This window comes from Chiloscyllium plagiosum, chromosome 11, assembly GCF_004010195.1.
Source record: "Chiloscyllium plagiosum isolate BGI_BamShark_2017 chromosome 11, ASM401019v2, whole genome shotgun sequence".
Taxonomy (NCBI): Eukaryota; Metazoa; Chordata; class Chondrichthyes; order Orectolobiformes; family Hemiscylliidae; genus Chiloscyllium; species Chiloscyllium plagiosum.
In genome coordinates this window covers 72,635,293-72,658,169 of record NC_057720.1, presented here as the reverse complement: position 1 = coordinate 72,658,169, position 22,877 = coordinate 72,635,293, and the positions used below count along the sequence as shown (strand labels likewise).

Sequence of the window (22,877 nt, the reverse complement as noted above, 5' to 3'; positions counted from 1 at the left end):
CCTATCACCTTCATCCCCTCCCCCACTCACCTATTGTACTCTAAGCTACTTTCTCCCCACCACCACCCTCTCTCACTTTTCTCTCCACCCTTCAGGCTCTCTGCCTGTATTCCTGATGAAGGGCTTTTGCCCGAAACGTCAATTTTACTGCTCCTCGGATGCTGCCTGAACTGCTGTGCTCTTCCAGCACACTAATCCAGAATCTGGTTTCCAGTATCTGCAGTCATTGTTTTTACCCATTTAGCCCTTCCACCCTATTTCACTTTTCAATAAGATCATGGTTGATAGGTGCCTCAGCTCCACTTTCCTGTCTGCTCTCCATAACTCTCTGGTGTCTTGCCGAGCAAGTATCCATCTACCTGAACCTTGAATAGATTCTATGACCCAGCCTCCACTGTTTTCTGAGAAGAGAATTCCACATGGTAAATTGGCCTTCTAGAAAAGGATTGTCCTCCGTTCCATGTTCAGTGGGAGAGTCCAAATTCTGAAACTGTGCCTAGTTCTAGATTGTCCATGTGGGGAAAAATTCTCCCTGCCTTCACTCTGTCAAGACCTCCCTGGATGTTGTCAAAAATCGTGGTGCTGGAAAACCACAGCGGGATAAGCAGCATCCGCGGAGCAGGGGAGTCGATGTTTTGGACATTAACCCTTCATCTGGAAGAGGTGATGAAGGGCTTATGCCTGAAACGTCAATTCTCCTGCTGTTTGACCCTGAATCTCCAGCATCTGCAGTGTCCACCTTCTCCTCCTCCCTGGATGTTCTATGTTTCTGGAAGATAACCTCTCATTCTTCTAAACCTCACTGGGTTTAGGGCCAATTTGCACAACCTTTCCTTGTTTGATAACTTTTTCATCCCAGAACATCCTCAAATTGCCAGCAGTCACTAAACTTCTTCCCCTCACATTGCCAAATCACTCTCAGCATGAACTATTTCTCCTCTTGATCGCCCCCTCTAATCACAACTCCCCTACCTGCACTACAATCTCACACTGTTCCACAACCTCTTCACCACAGCGCCCGACCTGACAGAAAAAAAAACCTCTGCCCAAGCTCAGAGAGTTGCAGTTGGGGAAACCTGGAATAAAACATGCAAGTTGTGGGATAAGGTTCAGGAAAACTGGGCAGCGAACTTCTCTCACACTTGGAAATTAAACACCAGCAAATATTGTGGCCTAGGTATTTGGGCGTGGGGTTACAAACTATAGCTACAGAACTGGTCACAGGACTGAGGAACTGTCTGACTCCACTCAGCTGGACTGAAGCTTGAACAACATAAATTTAAAATTTTCAATACTTGTGACCGATCCTTTCAGATCGTCCAAGACCTTTCCAGAATGGGATACAACTCTCCAAGTCAATGCTTCTGGCAGGCAAGGAGATCGATGCCATTTCAATCTGTTGTACTGTCCTTTGCCCCCACCATGACTCCTGCTTCCACTGATGTTGGTGGCTTCTATCGCATAGAAGCCTCCAACTTGATGGTATCAGGGAGTGAGAGAAAGTGGAATGGACAAGGAGAGGTACAGAGCTGAGTTAGAAGGAAGTGAACAGGGAGTGGTTTAGAAATGCTGATACTAAGATGCATTAAGGTCAATGCGGCTGGTGATACATCTAGCAAAAACAAGATCGCTGTTAATCCATGTCAGCTGGTTTTGAACATGTGAAATCCTAGATATATCAGCTCAAAGAGCTGTCTTCTTCTCACAGAATCTAAATGCAAAACATAGTCCAAGGAGAGAGGGAGAAATGGTACTTTGAGAGTAGTCCAAGGGGTAATGGATTCAGATATATTGCAAAAATCACCTGGTGACTGGATTAGCAATAATTTGAAGTAGAATATTTGGACTTTATATGTAACTCACAGTTACACGTGTAAAGTATCAGTGAATTATTTTATGACTGTGGGTTGACAGAAGAACCAGAGTTCTTTATTCATTCATCAGCAGTGTGTAGGTGTGGCTGGCTGGGCCAGTATTTATTGCCAGCCCCTAATTGCCCTTGAGAAGATGCTATTGAGCCACCTTCTTGGAGTACTGCAGTCCATGTGGTGGAGTGCACCCACAGTGCTGTTAGAAGAGGGTCCAGGATTTTGACTCAGCAAGAGGGTGAAGTGTAATGCACGGCCTGGAGGGGAATTTGCAAGTGGAGGTGTTTCTACATAACTGCTGACCTTGCCCTTCTGGGTGGCAAAGGTTGTGGGTCAGAAGAAGCGGTTGAAAGAATCTTGGTGACTAGCTGCATTGTATTGTAGAGAGTGTAAACACTGCTGCCACTCTGCACTGGTGTTTGGAGGCAGCAAATGTTCAAAGTATTAGAAAGGCTGCTGGTAGACTGCTTTGTCCTGGCTGATATGAAGCTCCTTGGGTGTTGTTGGAGTTACAGTCATCTTGGCAAGTAAGAAAGTATTTCATCACAACTCTGACTTGGGGCTTATGGATGCTGCACAGGCATTTAGGAATTGGGAGGGGAGTAACTCACTGCTCTTTTAGCCCCAGTGTTTATATGGCTGGTCCAGTTCAATTTCTGGTCAATGGTTACCCCCATGATAATGATAGTGACAGGATTGGGGATTCAGCAATGATAATGCTATTGGATGTCAATGGGCAGTGGTTGGATTCTCTTTTACTGGAAATGCTAATTGCTTGGCATTTACGTAATGCAAATATTATTTGCCACATCCAGGTCTTGCTGCATTTGGACATGGACTACTTCAGTATCCTGAGGAGTCACAAATGGTGCTGATCATTGTGCAATCATCAGTGAACATGCCCTCTTCGGACCTTTTAATGAGGGATGGTCATTGATGAAGCAGCTGAAGATGGTTGGGCCCAGGACATGATCCTGAGGACCTCCTGCAGTGATGTCCTGTAGCAGAGTAGACTGATCTCCCTCAACCACATTGATCTTCCTTTATGCTGGGCATGATTCCAGCCAGCAACAGTTCACCTCCAATTCTCATTTACTCCAGCTTTGCTAGGGCTCCTTGATGTCACCCTCAGTTAAGGGGTCAAGGACAGTCAACCTTCACATGCCCTCAACACTTTTGTTCCGTGTTTGAACAAAGGCTAAAATCAGGCCAGGAACTGAGTGGGTTGGTGAAATCCAAACTGAGCATCGGTGAGGTCATTCCTGAGGAAGGGCTTATGCCCGAAACGTCGATTCTCCTGTTCCCTGGATGCTGCCTGACCTGCTGCGCTGTTCCAGCAACACATTTTCAGCTCGGTGAGGTCATTGTTGAATAAGTGTAACTTAATGGCTTTGTTACAAACCCCTTCCAATACTGTGCTGACGATAAATTGTAGACTGACAGGGTGGCAATTGGCAAGGTTGGAATAATCTTTTTTTTTGGGTCAGGATGAATCTTAATCCTTGCCAGCCAGACTTCAATGTTATCAGAACTATGTAGTTAGAGGAATAGCTAGTCCCACAACACAAACTTCAGTTCAATTGCTGGAATGTTACTGAATTTCCTCGCCTTTGTAGAATCTAGGGCCTTCAGCTATTTACAATACCACATGGAGTGAAACAAATTGGCTGAAAACTGACATTTGAATACTCTCAGCATTATTGTTAGTTATCAGTGTATCTTTTGTGAGTTAGTATCAGTCACTGGTACAATCCATGTAGCTCTCCACCTTGGGATTCCCCTCTAAAATAACCCTCCCTTCTTGATTCCTTTCTTCAGCTGGCAGTATCCGGAGTCTCAGAGCTTCTCACAAACCAATTGCGGATGCAGAACAATAAGCATAGATACTCAATTCTGCAGAACCCAACTATTATAGTTGAATGAAATTAAAATGTGTAGCTGTCACCGTATCCAAATGCCACCAGGTCCAAATATCACTTGGCAAACCTGTAGAAATGCCCCTCACAGGTGATGAACCTGGGAGCTTACTGAGGCCTTCTTAAAACTTCACTGAAACAGGTAGCTTCAGCAAAGAAAACTCAGGTAGGAGAACAGTAGCTCAGTGGTGAGCACTGCTGCCTCACAGCACCAGGGTCCCAGGTTCGATTCTAGCCTCAGGTGACTGTCTATATGGAGTTTACACATTCTCCCTGTGGGTATGCTCCAGTTTCCTCCCACAGTCCAAAGATGTGCAGGTCAGGTGAATTGGCCATGCTAAATTGCCGATTGTGTTAGGTGCATTAGTCAGAGGGTAATGGGTCTGGGTGGGTTACTCTTTAGAGGGTCAGTGTGGACTGGTTGGGCTGAAGAGCCTGTTTCCACACTGTAGGTAATCTAATCTAACAAAATGTGTGTTTTGAAACCTCATCCATAGGGGTCTTGGGTGTATTCACTGCATGTACAGAATCTGGTCCTCCCTTTTTGTAAAACCCCAGAACTTTTAAGGCCCAAACAACCATCGTTCTGGGCTCTGCAACATGAATGTATCTTCACTTGTCAGGGTTTATTTTTCTCTTGGATCCTGGATCCTGCAAAGTTAATACTGATATCTGTTCATTGGCATTTGCAAACATTGCATTCATTTAGCATAATTTCTATCTATGTATGCTACATACGTTTATAACGTTTATTTTAAAAAGTTAGCAATAAAAGAGATTTTCTTCTATGCAGTTTTAATATACAGTCATACAATTCCCAAGCTTACCGCTCAATGTATGTGACATTGTGGCTTTGATTGGAGCAGCCCCAGCTAGAAAACAAAACAAAAATGCATTAAATAATAACCTCAGGCCAGTCTCTTCAGTTTACAAATGCATGTCACTTTCTTTTTGTAATGGTTTTGTTACATTATGCCACTTTTGTTTTCATGGTCATATTTTTTCAAGAGATGGGCAACCATCAGGTAATAATCAAGAAGTACTGTTTTTCAAAGAGATTGTTTAAGTGGACAAACATGATCATTCTTCTAGCTCTACTACATAAAAACTTATTTGAACTGAAGTGGGATTTCACATGCAATGCTGTAAAATCGGTTTTGGAGGCTTTCTTCCACAGAAAAGGTTGTGCACATCCCTACTTATGGATGCAATCTCTGATTACTCTTGTCCTAACCAAGCGTGTCCTATGGTTTTCTGCTGCAGCTGCTCTTTGACTGACATCAACTGGCCAGTTCCTGGCCTGATTTTAGCCTTTGTTCAAACACGGAACAAAAGTGTTGAGGGCATGTGAAGGTTGACTGTCCTTGACCTCTTAACTGAGGGTGACATCAAGGAGCCCTAGCAAAGCTGGAATAAATGGGAATTGGAGGTAAACTGTTGCCGGCTGGAATCATGCCCAGTATAAAGGAAGATCAATGTGGTTGAGGGAGATCAGTCTACTCTGCTGCAGGACATCACTGCAGGAGGTCCTCAGGATCAAGTCCTGGGCCCAACCATCTTCAGCTGCTTCATCAATGACGATCCCTCATTAAAAGGTCCGAAGAGGGCATGTTCACTGATGATTGCACAATGATCAGCAACATTTGTGACTCCTCAGGATAGTTACTGGTGAGGAAATGACTGCATCTGATCACCATTTCTTCCATCTGGCACAAAACACAAAGTTGGCATGTACTGCTGGGTTCCCAGATCTGAGGGCAATCACACATTAACCACATCACATTTTACTTCTCAACTCAGACCACTCCTGGCACAATTAGAGATGTTAATCCAGTTACATCCTTCGTGGGGAATTTTAAAGCCTCTCACTTGGCGAGCAACATTACTGCTGAGCATCCTTTTCCCACAGATGGGGTTGCTGACACAACATTCCCAAAGAGCGACAGATAGGTGGCTGATACACACACCTGAGACATGTGAAAGGTGCTTTTAATGTGCAAATTCTGCAAGGCACTGAAATTGGGTATTCACAGGTCCAAAGCTGGCAATTCTAGTCCATTTCCATGTGGGTAGTATTAAGGTAACAAAATGTAATTGATTTGTATGATATGGGGTTGCCTTTCATTTCATCTATTAATGTTAATTGTTATGTCATAAAAAGGGTCATTTCTGTATTCATGATAAATTAGGGTCAAGGACAAATGCCTAACAATATGCTTCTAGATTTTACAGAATGACACAAAAACCATAAACAAATTTTACTCATTAGTACCTACTCTGTGACATATCAGAAGTTATTTAGTTTGAAAACATCAAATGTAATGTAGCGCAGCAGATATGATTGATATAATAGATGGATTACTTCTTCTTTTCAACATGATATTTCAAACATCCCATCATTAGTAAAATTTGTTTTCATTGCTGTACATATCAGAAACTGATTATGTTGAACTTCTCTGGCAATTAGGAATACCTCCTCAATGATTATTTAGCTAGAATTTATCAGGCAGATTGAGCCTCTGATCACTATTTTACAATATGGGGTAATCCCCTCTGCTAATTTAAACCAGCAAAACAAAAAAGATTCACCCCGTGCTGTAATCTGTTAAAATTCGAGAAGCAAAGAACTATCCCCAAAGTCACTACTTAAATTCCAAAAATTCTAAGAACTTTATTCTTTAGTCCATCAGAGAATATGAACTAACAACTATTTACAACTCCTTTCTCTTAACCTCTCTTTTACCCCCTCCCTCCTTCTATAATACTGGTTCAATAAAACTCCCCAAAAATTCAAATTTTAAAGCCAAACAACTGTCGAATCCTCTCTTTGTATCTTCCTCTGTCTTCTTTTCTTCTTCTTAGGGTTTCTGTTTCTTAGGGTCATTGATTGATAAAGGTACCTTTAAGAGAGCTATTCTGCGGGCAGGCTGCATAAGGTGGCTTGGCCCCGTTCTCCTCCAGCTGTTCATAGAACATAACAGCGCAGTACAGGCCCTTCAGCCCTCGATATTGTGCCGACCTGTCATACCAATCTGAAGCCCATCTAACCTACACTATACCATGTACGTCAATATGTTTGTCCAATGACGACTTAATTGTACTTAAAGTTGGAGAATCTACTACCATTGCAGGTAAAGCATTCCATACCCTTACTACTCTCTGAGTAAAGAAACTATCCCTGGCATCTGTCCTATACCTATCGCCCCTCATTTTAAAGCTATGCCCCCTCATGCTCGCCATCACCATTCTTGGAAAAAGTCTCTCCCTGTCCACCCTATCTAACCCTCTGATTATCTTATATGTCTCTATTAAGTCACCTCTCAACCTTCTTCTCTCTAACGAAAACAGCTTCAAGTCCCTCAGCCTTTCCTCGTAAGACCTTCACTCCATACCAGGCAACATGCTAGTAAATCTCCTCTGCACCCTTTCCAAAGCTTCTACATCTTTCTTATAATGCGGTGACCAGAACTGTACACAATATTCCAAGTGCAGCCGCACTAGAGTTTTGTACAGCTGTAGCATAACCTCATGGTTCCGGAACTCAATCCCTCTATTAATAAAAGCTAAAACACTGTATGCCTCCTTAACAACCCTGTCAACCTGGGTGGCAACTTTCAAGGATCTGTGTACCTGGACACCGAGATCTCTCTGCACGTCTACACTACCAAGAATCTTACCATTAGCCCAGTACTTTGCATCCGGTTACTCCGACCAAAGTGAATCACCTCACACTTGTCCGCATTAAACTCCATTTGCCACCTCTCAGCCCAGCTCTGCAGTTTATCTATGTCTCTTTGTAACCTACAGCATCCATCGTCATTATCTACAACTCCACCGACCTTAGTGTCGTCTGCAAATTTACTAACCCACCCTTCTACACCCTCATCCAGGTCGTTTATAAAAATGACAAACAGCAGTGGACCCAACACCAACCCTTGCGGTACACCACTGGTAACTGAACTCCGGGATGAACATTTCCCATCAACCACCATCCTCTGTCTTCTTTCAGCAAGCCAAATACTGATCCAAACTGCTATACCTCCCACAATCCCATTCCTCCGCATTTTGTACAATAGCCTACTGTGGGGACCCTTATCAAACGCCTTGCTGAAATCCATATACACCACATCAACCGGTTTACTCTCACCTACCTATTTGGTCCCCTTCTCAAAGAACTCAATAAGCTTTGTGAGGCACAACCTACCTTTCACAAAACCATGCTGACTATCCCGAATCAAATTATTCTTTTCTAGATGATTATAAATCCTCTCTCTTATAGCCTTTTCCAACACTTAACCAACAACTGAAGTAAGGCTCACTGGTCTATATTTACCAGGATTGTCTCTACTTCCCTTCTTGAACAGGGGAACCACATTTGCTATCCTCCAGTCTTCTGGCACTATTCCTGTAGACAATGACGATTTAAAGATCAATGCCAAAGGCTCGGCAATCTCCTCTCTGGCTTCGCAGAGGATCCTAGGAGAAATCCCATCCAGCACAGGAGACTTATCTGTTTTCATACTCTGCAGGATTTCCAATACCTCTTCCCTGTGAACCTCAATCCCACCTCGTCTAGTAGGCTGTATCTCAGTAATCTCCTCGACAACATTGTCGTTTTCTAGAGTGAATACTGTTGAAAAATATTCATTTAGTTCTTCCCCTACCTCCTCTGACTCCACACACAACTTCCCACTACTATCCTCGATTGGTCCTAATCTTACTCTTGTCATTCTTTTATTCCTTAAATACCTATAGAAAGCCTTAGGGTTTACCCTGATTCTATCTGCCAACAACTTCTCATGTCTCCTCCTGGCTCTTCTGAGCTCCCTCTTTAGGTCTTTCCTGGCTACCTTGTAACTCTCAAGCACCCTAACTGAGCCTTCACATCTCATCCTAAAAAGCCTTCTTCTTCCTCTTGACCAGAGATTCCACTTCCTTAGTAAACCACGGCTCCTGCGCTCTACAGCTTCCTCCCTGCCTGACAGGTACATACTTATCTAGGACACACATTAGCTTTTACTTGAATAAGCTCCACATTTCTAATGTGCCCTTTCCTTGCAGTTTCCTTCCCCATCCTATGCTTCCTAAATCTTGCCTAATCGCATCATAATTGTCTTTCCCCCGGCTGTAATTCTTGCCCAAGGATACACCTATCCTTTTCTATCACTAAAGTAAACATAACAGAATTGTGATCGCTATCACCGAAGTGCTCACCTACTTCCAAGTCTAACACCCGGCTGGGCTCATTACCCAGTACCAAATCTAATGTGGCTTCGCCCCTTGTTGGCCTGTCTACATACTGCGCCAGGAAGCCTTCCTGCACACACTGGACAAAAACTGACCCATCTAGAGTACTCATACTATAGTGTTCCCAGTCAATATTTGAAAAGTTGAAGTCCTGTTTTTTTTTCTCCTGTTTTATACCCCAAAGCATCGGACCATTTCATTGGTTTTAATATTGTCAAAATATCAAACTTGATTGGAGTTTAGTATCTTGGGGTATAACTTAAACTGATTGGCCGAATGTTAATTTGTTTTTGTCTCATAGCAACCAGGTACTGCTAGCTGCTGGACCAAATGTTACATTGTAAATTTTCCAGTACTCTATGTGCTTCTTTAAGTCCTTGCTAGCTTTCAACTCTAAGGTACAGTACCCTTTACACCTTCATAACACTATCTATTCTGAGGTTGTAAAACATTCTCAAGTTGAGGATAATGCTCAGTTACATACTGCACACATTATTATTAGATTGATTAATTATGTAAAGCATTTGTCATTTCTGACAATCTACATGTTTGAGAAATGATTATATTAACATGACAATTGGAGAGAGAGGACCTGGTTTCAATTCCTGAATTGGGTGCACAGAGGCTGGAGACATCCAAACTATGAGATCCCAGTCTTTAAAAATGACCATCCCACACTCCCCATTGTCAGACCAGAATGATGGGCTGATGACCCAGGGACAGCAGAGGACATTGCTGGTTCCTAAAGCAGGCTGGGCAAAACAACCAGCCTAGTGATTTCAGCATTGTGCTCAAAGTTTAAATATAAAACATAAAGCATTCCTCCTGTTCTTCCTCTCTTCACTCCACACGTTCCAATGTATGCTTCTGAACCTACCCTCAAAGCCTTATAGAACCATTCCCCACCCTTTGCCACCTACCTATTCTTCCATGGTTCTTTATATCCTCCTGTCAAACAATACATTTTCAATGGCTCCTCAAACCCCCTATGCCTGCAATCATTCCAATCGCCCCATGCCAAATCTTTACAAACTCATACCTCCCCTTTTCCCTCCTATCTCTGTGCAAACTCACCTATTATCTAACATGGGCAAAAGTCAGGAGCAATCATGGCAGAAAATAAAATTATCAGTCTATTGATAACGTCACTTTTGCAGAACAAAAAAGATTCTGACATCAAAGATATCCAAAACACTGAAATTCCTTCAAGTGACTCTTTAGACTGGCATTTCACTCAACTGCTCAATTCCTTATGTAAAAATTAAATGTTCATTCTGAAAGCAGTTAGAGCTATCCATCAAAAATGCTCACTTGTTAGATGTTCCATTGTGAAGACAGCACAGATGTACGGTTATTCATAAAAACTTGTATCAATATGACTTGTCAAAAGGTCAAAACCTGTTAACGCTTCTCAACGTCATGTCATGATGGAAAGTTCCAATGGGTTTGTGCACCTTTCACATACACAATCTTGTCCATACTTAACAGTCCAAGGGAAACTTAAAACCCTTTTCCCATCCTAAGATATCATGGGGCCATATCCACAAGGGTACAACAACTGTTCAAAGGGGTATTCTGGCTATTAAAAGAAATGTTCTGAGAAGAAACCTATTCTTACCTGGTCTAATCCCCACACTAAAGTTCCAGACACCAGAGACTCCTAAACTAGGTTTCATTGGAGGTAAATGGTTAGTTTAAATGGCCAGTGGTTTGAGTATCATGTGTGCACGAATTCCATCCCTGCGAAAATGAGAAATTCCAGGTCTACGATTGGACTTGGGTTTCCCATTTTTGCTATAATGCAGATGCACCTCATCTCATCAAAGAGAAAAATCAGGATCACAATTTGTGGCAGAAATAAAGAGTGTACAGATGTATCACCAGTGTTCTTTTTTATTCATAATGCATTATCCAGAACAGCAAAAGCAGTAAATCTGATCATCTTGTAGATATATTTTGGTCCAAACTAAAGGTTCATCAAATTTTTATTTAAAAAGTTAGATTCATAATAACTTATACTACAGGCAAACAAAGTGCTTACTCACTGGCAAATCAACTTAGATGATGGAGAAAGAAACAGGGATGTATAGGTTCCCAAGCTCCTGAGTAATTCACCTCAGTGATAAGGATTTAACATTTTCATCTTGTTTGCAGAGAACGGATCCCTGCATATAAGTGCATAATGTTTCTAGCAAGCATGAATGAGTTTTGTTACAATCTTAATTGATTGTGTTAAATTGGTTGAGAGTGCAGCCAAGGGTGGTACAATGGGCTCAGGAGTTAGCATAGCCTCCTCATAGCACCAGGGATCCAGGTTTGATTCCAGCCTTGGATGACTGTGTGAAGTTTGCATGCTTTCCATGTCTGTGTGGGCTTCCTCCAGGTGCTCTGCTTTTCCTCCGTAGACCAAAAATGTCCATGCTAAACTTCCCACTTTTTGCCCAGGGATGTGCAGGCTAGGTGAATCAGTCATGGTAAATGTGAAGTTACAATAGGATGGCAACTGGGTTTTTTGTGGCATGCTCTTTGAAGGTTTGGTGCAGACTCAATGGGCTGAATGGACTCTCTCTGCATTGCAGTAGTTCTATTAATGAAAACATGATTATTCAGAATGTGCTGCCTAATTGCAAAATCACATCTGGGACTGAAGAGAGTTTTTTTGGGGTTTTGCCAATTGACTACAGATTGTACCCTGATTCCTGATGAAAAGCTTATGCTCAAAACGTCAACTCTCTTGCTCCTCAGATGATGTCTGACCAGCTGTGCTTTTCCAGCATCACAATCTTCGATGACATATTGTACCTGACCTATTCCAAGCCCCTGGTCAACAAACAACAACTAACTTTCGATAATCAGTCATGTTCATAACATGGCTCATTTACATTTGCTAGAAGCCACATCACTCTTGTGCAGTGATCAATACTCGGCAAAACAGAATAAGTTCAGGCCTCAGGCTTCTATTGAATTACCTGAGAGGTGGGACAGCCTATGGTTCCTGCTACTTTCCCCCGGCAATGCTTCAACCAGAAGCAACTTGCAGACCAATCAGCACCCTTTTCTACTGCGGTATAAATTGTCATGATTGTTTGAAAGTTGGCATTCTTGTCCTGATAAATGCCAGACAAAAAGGCTTGATGATTGTCTCTCTGTTTTTCACTGTGCTACCAAGTGACATAAATTCTTATTCAGTGAATGCTAGAAAACTGAAATCAATAAGAACCTATATCCAGAAAACATAAGTAAATACAATGATAAAACAAGAAATGAGCTGTCAAAACACAGTACAAAATTATTACTGACTAATGGGAACAAGAGATAGTTGAATTGATGTGGATAATAATATTATTGTTCCTGCGGCTGAGTGTATAAATGCTGCTCCCCTTGAAGAGACTGCTGATAGGATCTTGTTATTGTTTTCTAGCAGAAAATGATCCAATCTTACCTGCAATTCCCTGGTGAATTCTACATACCAAAAAGCTCCATGCCAGAAGTCTGACCATGTACAATTAACCCTTATAAGTTTACAATTACAGTTAGGTCAGTTCACTCAGTTAGTTAGCGGCTAGTGTCTAGTTCAGAATCACTAACTACAAAGTTTAAGTTTCTGTCCTAGTTGAGATAGGTTTGGAACCTACCTCCTCCTTCTGTCCACAATGGTGAATGGTATTGGCAAACTATGAATGATGAAAATGGCGCAGGATAAAGTACAACAGACAATCAGCCAGAGACCTGCCTTTAGGAAGGCTTACGGCATACATGACATGTCTCATACACATCAAACAAAGATTGCTCACTCTATTTAGGCTACATGTAGCAGAATCTTCATGAATGTGGTATTCCCTAGACAGTAGTAAAATGGCAAGATGGGTTTTGACTTATTGGACAACTAATGTTTATAATCATGATGCTCCACTTGTACAAATTTAAAACAACATTGTAATCAAAGAGTTGGTTGAGTTCAAAGAAATGAATCTTTTTGTACGTACCATCCATTTCTTTCTCTGGGATCATCAAGTAAGACACGAATAATGTACAATAAGCAGCTGAGGAGCTTGAGAGAAAAGTTGAACAGACGTATTCTTAGGCCTGAAATGATTCAAAAGTCCTCAGTCAAATGCAAAAATACACTTTCCTCAGTTGAACTAATAAATTTTCTTCACTTACGAGACCATAATTAAATTCAATTCTATGTTCAAACCATAAAAAAGTTGATTAAGTTATATGGCTAAAAGGAGAGTAAATGTACACCATAATCTTTATAATACCATACTGACATTTGTTTATCCAAAGATATTTTCCATTAAAAAATTACTGTTGTGTGCCAAAACTAGTTTATTCAAAAACACAAACGAGTAAACCTAGTGTACATAGGATAATACTGAGGATGCCATGAACACTATCCACTATGATAGTGTCATCTGGGTTTGTGAGCAAGTCAGCCCCAGATCCTAAAGGAGTGAGACCTAACAATTAGGTCCTCCTCAAAGTCTCTGTAACAATGTCCTTAGTATGAATACCAACAATGGCTCTGTTAGCATAGGAAGCAACTTTCTTAGAACCTGATGGTAACTTAACATGACTTTTCTTAATCTCGGCATTATGGGAAATGACTGCGGTGTAACTACCAGAGGCACAGGCAAGGTACCACAGTGACCTGGCTTCCCTTCTGGACAACATGCTATGGTGCCTTCTGGCATAGTACCCACAGGTGGACATTTCCAGTGTTCAATTGAGCCTTCTTCCACAGTAATAAACTGACCGGTGTGAATACTCTCTGCTGCAGTGAATAGATCAGTCCTTCTTCTGAATCAGTAGGGATCTCGGAACACCTCCTTTGCAAAAAGAGCACCACCGCCAGGGTCATGAATCATATACTTTACAATACCCTTGATATAACCATGTTGCTCAGCAAAGTCCACAGCTCTCAATGTTACAGAACCTATCCTGTGTTTCACATGAGCTTTGAAGATGGAGGATGGAGCCTGCACCCTTTATCTGGTCTCCTATTAGATGACCCATCGTGTACCTAGGTGCTAACCTGCAATAAATGAAATCTTAACTACAGGATATTCTTCTGGTTGGACTAGAAAGTGTTTTTCTTCCAATGACAGCAGACAAAACAGACAAAAATGATTAAATAGTGTGGAGTTGTTAGTAACATTCATCATGACAATCAGCTCACACACAGTCTCGAGTCAAAATACGTGTACAACAAAGCCATCTTCTCAAACCACAAGGACACATACACTCCCATCCTTAAAGGAAACATCAGAAGATAACTGAATAATTATAAACTCAACATTCCAAAAGCACGAAGCAGAAGTAACCAATAATTTCCATTTGTTTGCTGTTTACCAAATCTAATTGAAGTGCATTAATTGCAAAAGTAGCAAGGTCATTCAGGAATCAAGGAGGTAATCCCAAAGTCTCAAAAAGTGCATGTCGTTAGACAATTTTCATTTGAATTTTATCAGTGCTAAAAGAAAGCAGGACCATCCAATAAAAGCCTTCTAATGTGAAAATTCAGGCACTGGTGAGTAGGCCATCACACACACATGTTTGTAATTACACACAAGCCTTCCTCTTATCACTTAGTGGAGTTTAAGATGCTGTATAATTCATATTTGCTGGCTACACATTGCACTGTACTTGACACTGATCCCTGCAGTATATTGGCATTATTCTTTGAACCCAGAAGACATAATTATCCGAATGATGGAACAGTTCAATAAGTTTTAATAGATAAAAGGGAACAATCTCAAGTATGGGAAATCTGAAATTAAAAAAAGATATTGTAAATGCACAGATGATCTGAATGAAAAGATAGCTTAATATTTCAAATGATATTTCATCAAAGCAGAGGAAGCTACCTACTAGAATTGATTAAAATAAATAGAATGAAGAGAGAACAAACAATGGGGATCAAGACTTTGAATGCACAAGGTAATTTATAAATCAGGCATATAAATAATTTTAATAGCCTGTAAATACTCTCCATGAAATGGTATATAAACATTTGAGAACAGAAGAACAACATTTGAGAGCATGAACTGGCTTTAGAGCCACTTGGGGCTGTTCCAACATTCAATAAGAACACAACTGATTCAATTTTGGCCTTAACACCACTAACCTAACTATTATGCATAATCCTCACCTTCCCTTTAATTCAAAATATTCCCTTCTTCAGACTTGAGTATATTCAATGACTGAACCTTTATGGGTCCCCGGGTAGAGGTTTACTAAGTGTGTGATTTTCCTTTTGCTTTTCTCAATGTGTGGAGGCAAGCATTGTCGATGTCAATTAACATGCCAATCCCCATCACCAAGAAAGATCCACCTTTCGCGCGCCAATCAACTCATTAAGAGCCGGCAAGTGAGCGTGGGTGGGTTTCCCACCTTGACACTGGTATCCAGGACAACAGAGGCTACTGGCCAATCAGAGGCCAGCTGCTCCTCAGTCCTGAAAATTGCTGGTTGAGGCCTTCGCCTCAGAGAATCCTGTGGTAAAAAGGCATTTTTAAACTTTTGTTCAGGGGCACATGCCGCAGGGTGGGAGCGGTTGTGAGATGTTCGAGTTGAGGGGAAGGTATAGTTTTCAGAAGCCACCCCATTGTCTCTCATCCATGCCTTGGCCTGCACCCAGACTGGGGCAATTGGAGCTCCCAACCTCCCCTTCCTCAACCACAAACTCAACAGACAGGTCACCCTCCTTATCCACTCAGGAAACTAGCAATTTTCATGTGGCCATTCTGAAAGTGAAAAACATCTGACGTGATGACCATGCACACAGTTTGACCGATATTGGGGTTGCAATTGACAATCAAGGTGTATTTTGATTTTTCCTGTGTGAAGGTATTTTAGGCAGAATGGCTGGGTTTTGGAAACCACCTGAAACAGTCCTTATTTACAGACAGAATTCTTAAAACAGTTTGTTCATTTCAAGCATCATATAAGTTACTGCCTTATTAGTTAGATACATTTTCAATGCAAAGATTGACCATAGAACTCTGCCCTGCACAGATTATTTGACATTTAATTGATAAGCTTTTTGTAAGTTCTCACATGTGCACTTTCTTTTCACTGGGGAAAGTACTATAATGCATTCAAGACTAGAAAACAGTCCTCGGGAACTACAATGTTATGATCTAAAGTGATTTAAAAGCCCTTTAAATTTAAGGAGAAGGGTTTGCAGCTTCCCCTTAAACAAAAAAAGACACCTACTCCTGGTCTATTTTGACTGACCACAGCTTTGAAAGAAAAAGCCATCTTTTCTTGAAGTGTCAACGAGCTTCTTTGTCCACAATCTGTCATGGTTTCCATTATGAACAACTGATTGAGTTTTAAGAGCTGCAGAAATCTTCTTCAGCAGGTTGATATGTTGTCAAATGATTCTCTCTCTTTGATGTAAGCAAAGTTCACCAGTTTTTACAAGAATTTGACCACATGAATGGATTTAAACTTTCATTTGCATTGGGTCAGAATCATTTTTAAAAATATGCACGCTTGTGTTTTGTCACTGACTACTAGAATGGATTTTTAGAGTGCATTTTTTGATATCTATTTCAAAGGATTGATATGATTATTACATGTCGTCCAAGTTCTGGATGCAGTGGGTATTGGGTGTCTCCCCCAAGAGGGCAGAGCTGACCAACTGGAGTTTCCAAAGAAAGGAACTGGCCTGACTTGCATTCCCATCCAGAGGCTACAATCACATCCTGTATCCCCCTCACGTCTTGTTTTACAATTGACGTTAAGTCATAAGCAGTGCTGGCTACTAGTTAACCTTGGAGGAGAAAGTGAGGTCTGCAGTTGCTGGAGATCAGAGTCAAAAAGTGTGGTGCTGGAAAAGCACAGCCTGTTAGACAGCATCCGAGGAACAGGACAATCGATGTTTTGGGTATAAGCCCTTCATCAGGAATGTAGGGGCAACCCAAGGGGGCTGAGAAATAAATAGGAGGGGGGAGTTATTCTCATCTATTACTGTCTGTCAGGGTGAAAAGGAAGCAGCAAGCTGCAAGATCTTGGGGGACAAGGTATGAAAATGTTAGCCACTTTTAGAACAGCTAAAGAATAATCCAAAGAAAGTTAGGTATTCAGAGCCTCTAAAGTTTCATTTCATCCTGTCTTGAGCAAAGTCAGCACAAAGGTATGATTTCCTTCAAGCTCAGCTACAGAAATGATAGTAATCATTGGAAGGTACTTACTTGACCTTTGGTTTTTTATGAAAAACAGCTTGAGACGTTCTTTGAATGTATTTTCATTCACATAAAATTCGACTTGTACCCTGTGGATGAACCAAAACAGAACAGACAACTTTCAGATACTTGGAATTAATCTCTTTCTATTTTAAAACAAAAACAAGAAAAATAATTATGTAAGTAACGTTCACAGAACCATGGTTGGATTTATAATAGTTGAAATAAGTGAATACATTTGAACACAGATAATGATTTTTGTCTGCACAAATTCCAAACAATCACTGGTCAAAATAGATTGTATTGTGACCTAATGGAGCAACATCACCACAGGATGTTCTGATTCACTGACACATATCAGCACTGGAGTATGTCCAGTGGTTCCTATAACCTTTTCTACTATTTAATTAGACCATGCTGATCCAATTGTAGCTTTACCTCCACTGTCCCGCCTGCTCCACCCACTATCCTCAAATCCCTTTTCAATCAAAAATTTGTCTGTCTTATCCAGCCATGAATATATACAATGCTCAACGTTCATTGGGATTCTCCACCTTCAGCAGGCAAAGATTAATGACAGAAGAAATTCTTTATTAATTTCTGTCTTAAATGGGAGACATCACACATTGAAGCATTCACCCTTCAATAAACATTTCATTAAAATCACGTTTCACTTTATAAGTTATAATGTGAATATTTGAAACTCTAACACTGAACCCTGCGGCTGTCCAAAGATAATCTACCTAAAAATGTCCAGACTTTCCATTTTCTATTAATTACCCTATCCCCAATTCATGCTAATATATCTAAGAATCATCAAATCATAGAATTCCTACAGTGCAGAAAGAGACAATTCAGCCTCTGAAGAGGCACCCCACCTAGGCACACCCTATCCTCTTACCCTGCATCTATCACAGCTAATTCACCTAGCCTACACATCTCTGGACACTATGGACAATTTAGCATTGCAAATCTACGCAAAATGCTCATCTTTGGACTGTGGGAGGTAACTGGAGTGCCCAGACGAAACCCATGAAAATGCCATAGTATTAAAGGTTTAGATGGAGAGGAATTTGTTAAGTACGTACAAGGAAATTTTCTGATTCAGTATGTGGATGTACCTACAAGGGAAGATGCATAACTTTATCTACTCTTGGGAAATAAGCCAGGGCAGGTGACTGAGGTGTCAGTGGGAGAGAACTTGGAGGTCAGTGAGCATAATTCTATTAGTTTTTAAATAGTGATGGAAAAGGATAGACCAGATCTAAAAGTTGAAGTTCTGAATTGGAGAAAGGCCAATTTTGATGGTATTAGGCAAGAACTTTCAAAAGCAAATAGGGGGCAGGTGTTCGGAGGTAAAGGGATGGCTGGAAAATAGGAAGCCTTCAAAAATGAGATAACGAGAGTCCAGAGATAGTATATTCCAGTTAGGGTGAAAGGAAAGGCTGGTGGGTATAGGGAATGCTGGATAACTAGAGAAGTTGAGATTTTCATTAAGAAAAAGGAAGCAGATGTCATGTATAGACAGGATAGATCAAGTGAATCCTGAGAAGTGTATAAAGACAGTAGGAGTATACTTAAAAAGGGAAATCAGGAGGGCAAAAACCGGGCATGAGATCGTTTTGGCAAATAGAATTAAGGAGAATCCAAAGGGATTTTATAAATACATTGAGAACAAGAGGGTAACCAGGGATAGTATTGGGTCCCTCAAAGATCAGGAACACAGCTTTTGTATGGCGCTGTAGGAGATGGAAGAGATACTAAATGAGTATTTGCATCAGTGTTTACTGTGGAGAAGGACATGGAAGATATAGAATGTAGGGATAGATGGTGACATCTTGAAAAATGTCCATATTACAGAGATGGTGTCGGATGTCTTGAAACATATAAAAGTGGATAAATCCCCAGCACCTGATCAAGTGTACCTAGAACTCTGTGAGAAGTTAGGGAAATGTTTGCTGGGCCATTTGCTGAGATATTTGCATTTGTATCATCAATAGTCACATGATGTGCTGGAAGACTGGAGATTGGCTAATATGGTGCCACTATTTAAGGGAGGTGGTAAGGAAAAGCCAGGGAACTACAGACCAGTGAGCCTGACATCAGTGGTGGGCAAGTTGCTGGAGGGAATCCTGAGGGACAGGATGTACATGTATTTGGAAAGGTGAGGACTGATTAGGGATAGTCATCATGGCTTTGTGCATGAGAAATCATGTCTCATAAACTTGATTACGTTTTTTGAAGAGGTAACAAAGAGGATTAATGAGGGCAGAGCGGTGAACATGATCTATATGGACTTCAGTAAGGCATTCGACAAGGTTCCCCATGGGAGACTGGTTAGCAAGGTTAGATCTCATGGAATACAGGGAGAACTAGCCATTTGGATACAGAACTGGCTCAAAGGTAGAAGGCAGAGGGTGGTGGTGGAGGTTTGTCTTTCAGAGTGGAGGCCTGTGAATTGCCACAATGATCGGTGCTGGGTCATCTACTTTTTGTCATTTATATAAAAGATTTGGATGAGAGCTTAAGAGGAATAGTTAGTAAGTTTGCAGATGACACCAAAATTGGAGGTGTAGTGGACAGCAAAGGTGGTTACCTCGGGTTACAACAGGATCTTGATCAGATGGGCCAGTGGGCTGAGCAGTGGCAGATGGAATTTAATTCAGATAAATGTGAGGTGCTGCATTTTGGGAAAGAAAACCTTGGCAGGATTTATACATTTAATGGTTAAATTCTAGGGAGTGTTGCTGAACAAAGAGACCTTGAAGCGCAAGTTCATAGCTCCTTGAAAGTAGAGTTGCAGGTAGATAGATAGTGAAGAAGGTGTTTGGAATGCTTTCCTTTAGTGGTCAGAGTATTGAGAGTTGGGAGGTCATGTTGCAGCTGTACAGGACTTTGGTTAGCCCACTGTTGGAATATTGCGTGCAACACTGGTCTCCTTCCTATCAGAAAGATGTTGCAAAACTTGAAAGGGTTCAGAAAAGGTTTACAAGGATGTTGCCAGGGTTGGAGGATTTGAGCATTAGGGAGAGATTAAACAGGTTTGGCCTGTTTTCCCTGGAGCATCGGAGACTGAGGGGTGACCTTATAGAGGTTTATAAAATCATGAGGTACTTGGATAGGGTAAATAGACAAAGTATTTTCCCAGGGGGGTGGGGAGGTTTCCAGAACTAGAGGGCTTAGGTTTAGGGTGAGAGGGGAAAGATATAGAAGAGATCTAAGGGGGAACCTTTTCACACAGAGGGTGCTACATGTGTGGAATGAGCTGCCAGAGGAAGTGGTGGAGGCTGGTACAATTGCAACATTTAAAAGGCACCTGAATGGGTATATGAATAGAAAAGGTATGGGCTGGGTGCTGGCAGGTGGGACTAGATTGGGTCCTGGTCGGCATGGACAAGTTGGACCGAAGGGTCAGTTTCTGTGCTGTACATCTCTATGCCTCTATGACTCTGAGAATGTGCAATCTCCACCTAGATAATCACACAAGAATCAAATCTGGGTCCCTGGTGCTGTGAGGCAGCTGTGCTAACCACTGAGCTAGCGTACTGTCCCACATGTCCCTGGTATGTTCTGCTCCTAACTCACATAGTAACATTTACGCTGTAAGTGATCTTTCACATCAACTCATTCCCACACATTCATCATGCTTGAACACAAATAAATTTGTCAAAATGGTTGTCCTTTCACAGACCACTTTGACTCTACTTGGGATTTTTATTTAAAAATTAACATGGTACTACTTTCTTACTAATGGATTCCAGCATTTTGTCAATGTCAGAAGTTAGGTCAACTGATGTATATTTCCTGCTTTCTGTTCTTTCCTTAAACAGGCATTGTACATTTTGTAGTTTTCCAATCTGCTGGGACTTTTCCAGGATCCAGGGTACTTTGGAAGCTGCTATTCCAAGGAATGAGAGAAAAGAGGATTTTGCAATTTAATCTTCAAGAAATCATCACAGTACGCCTTTAAAAAGAGCACACTGTGCAAAGTGTAAGTGGGATGGCACACAGGAAATCAAGCCCTGCTACTCTCAGAGACATCACAGAAGTTGAAGAGTTAAATATAAGTACAGACTATTCTTCTGCTGGCCAGAACCTAGCTTTTTAGTCATTTTTCTCCAGATGCTTCCACTGGTTTGCAAGAGATACAAGGTGGCTGGTTCACCTTATCAGGTCAAAGTCACAGCTTGCAACAAGTGCTGAAGCAATGTCAAACTGGTTTTCTTCACATGCAAAGAAGTTATTGATGTAGAGAACAGAAAGACAGCTCCTGATCTGTCGGGATCAAATCACCTCTCTTGTTCCCTGCCCCAAGCTGTTCAAATATCTGAGAACCAATCGAGTTTTGAGAAGATTTGTAGCTCAGGTTGAGGTTGTGGATGTAAGTTTGCTCGCTGAGCTAGAAGGTTCATTTTCAGACGTTTCATCACCATACTGGGTAACATCATCAATGACCTTCCGGATGAAGCACTGGTGGCATGGTTCACTTTCTATTTATGTGTTTAGGTTTCCTTGGGTTGGTGACATCATTTCCTGCAGAGATGTCATTTCCTGTTCTTTTTCTCAATGGGTGGTAAAAGGGATCCAAATCAATGTGTTTGTTGCTAGAGTTCCGTTGGGAAATGCCATGCTTCTAGGAATTATTGTGCATGTCTCTGTTGGCTTGTCTTAGGATGGATGTGTTGTCCCAGTTGAAGTGGCGTTCTTCCTTATCTGTATGTAAGATGAGGAAGGACACCACTTTGGGACAACACATCTATCCTAGGACAAGCCAAACAGAGACATGCATGAGAATTTCTAGAAGCATGGCATTCCAACTGCAACTCTATTAACAAATACATTGACTTGGATCCCATTTATCATACCCTGAGAAAAAGAACAGGAAATGACATCACCACAGGAAATGATCTCACCACAGGAAATGACGTCACCGACTCAAGGAAACCTAAACACACGAATAGAAAGTGGATCATGCCATCAGTGATTCATCCGGAGGCTCACTGATGATGTTACCTAGTATGGTGATAAAATGTCTGAAAACGAACCTTCCAGCTCAGCGAGCAAACCTAAATTTAGAACCAATCACATGGTTGTGGCAGGCAAATAGCTTTTTTCATATGTAACTGGTGATTACTCCCAAGACCAATCAACTTCTTACTTCACCCAACTGCATCTGTACAGAAGCCCTCAGTTCCAATTTAACAACAATCCAAACTTCAATTACTGCTTGTTCTTATAGCTATTTAAACAATGCTTGCCATGAGGGTCAGGTTACTGGCTTTGAAAAAGATGAAGCAATCCTTTAAAATACTGGTTTTAAAAAAGTCAGTTCTTCCCCATTTCAGCCCACAACTAAAATAAAAAGACACCATCCTTACAAGCCTCAACAGGATGATAGTGTGACAAGCTAGAAATGCAAGTTAAAACCACAACGAGCAGTTCAAGTTGATGGGCACAGTAAGGATGCGCTTCTGATGTGTAGTAACAAAAGTAGGTTAGTCTGTCCCTCAAACAAGTATCATCATTCATTTAGATCTGTAGCACAACTTACTTTAGATAACATCTCATACTGTCACAGGGAACAAATGCAACTTTTGCAAGTGAAACTCTCATTGCATCATTTTCTATTTAAAAAAAACACAACATATGTA

General features: G+C 41.3%; 1 protein-coding gene and 1 pseudogene across 2 annotated transcripts in view; both read right to left on the bottom strand.

Annotated features, from left to right (window-relative positions):
- The window catches only part of kcnt2 (potassium channel, subfamily T, member 2), a 689,705-nt gene that overhangs the window by 420,010 nt on the left and 246,818 nt on the right, over positions 1 to 22,877 (bottom strand). For both annotated transcript variants that reach the window (XM_043699803.1, XM_043699804.1), the window contains exons 3-5: positions 17,236 to 17,315; positions 13,018 to 13,117; positions 4,612 to 4,656 (exon numbers count right to left, since the gene is read on the bottom strand). In XM_043699803.1, coding sequence (XP_043555738.1) covers positions 4,612 to 4,656; positions 13,018 to 13,117; positions 17,236 to 17,315 — 225 coding nt within the window. The remainder of the gene's footprint in view (positions 1 to 4,611; positions 4,657 to 13,017; positions 13,118 to 17,235; positions 17,316 to 22,877) is intronic.
- Positions 13,502 to 14,050, bottom strand: LOC122554681 (annotated as a pseudogene).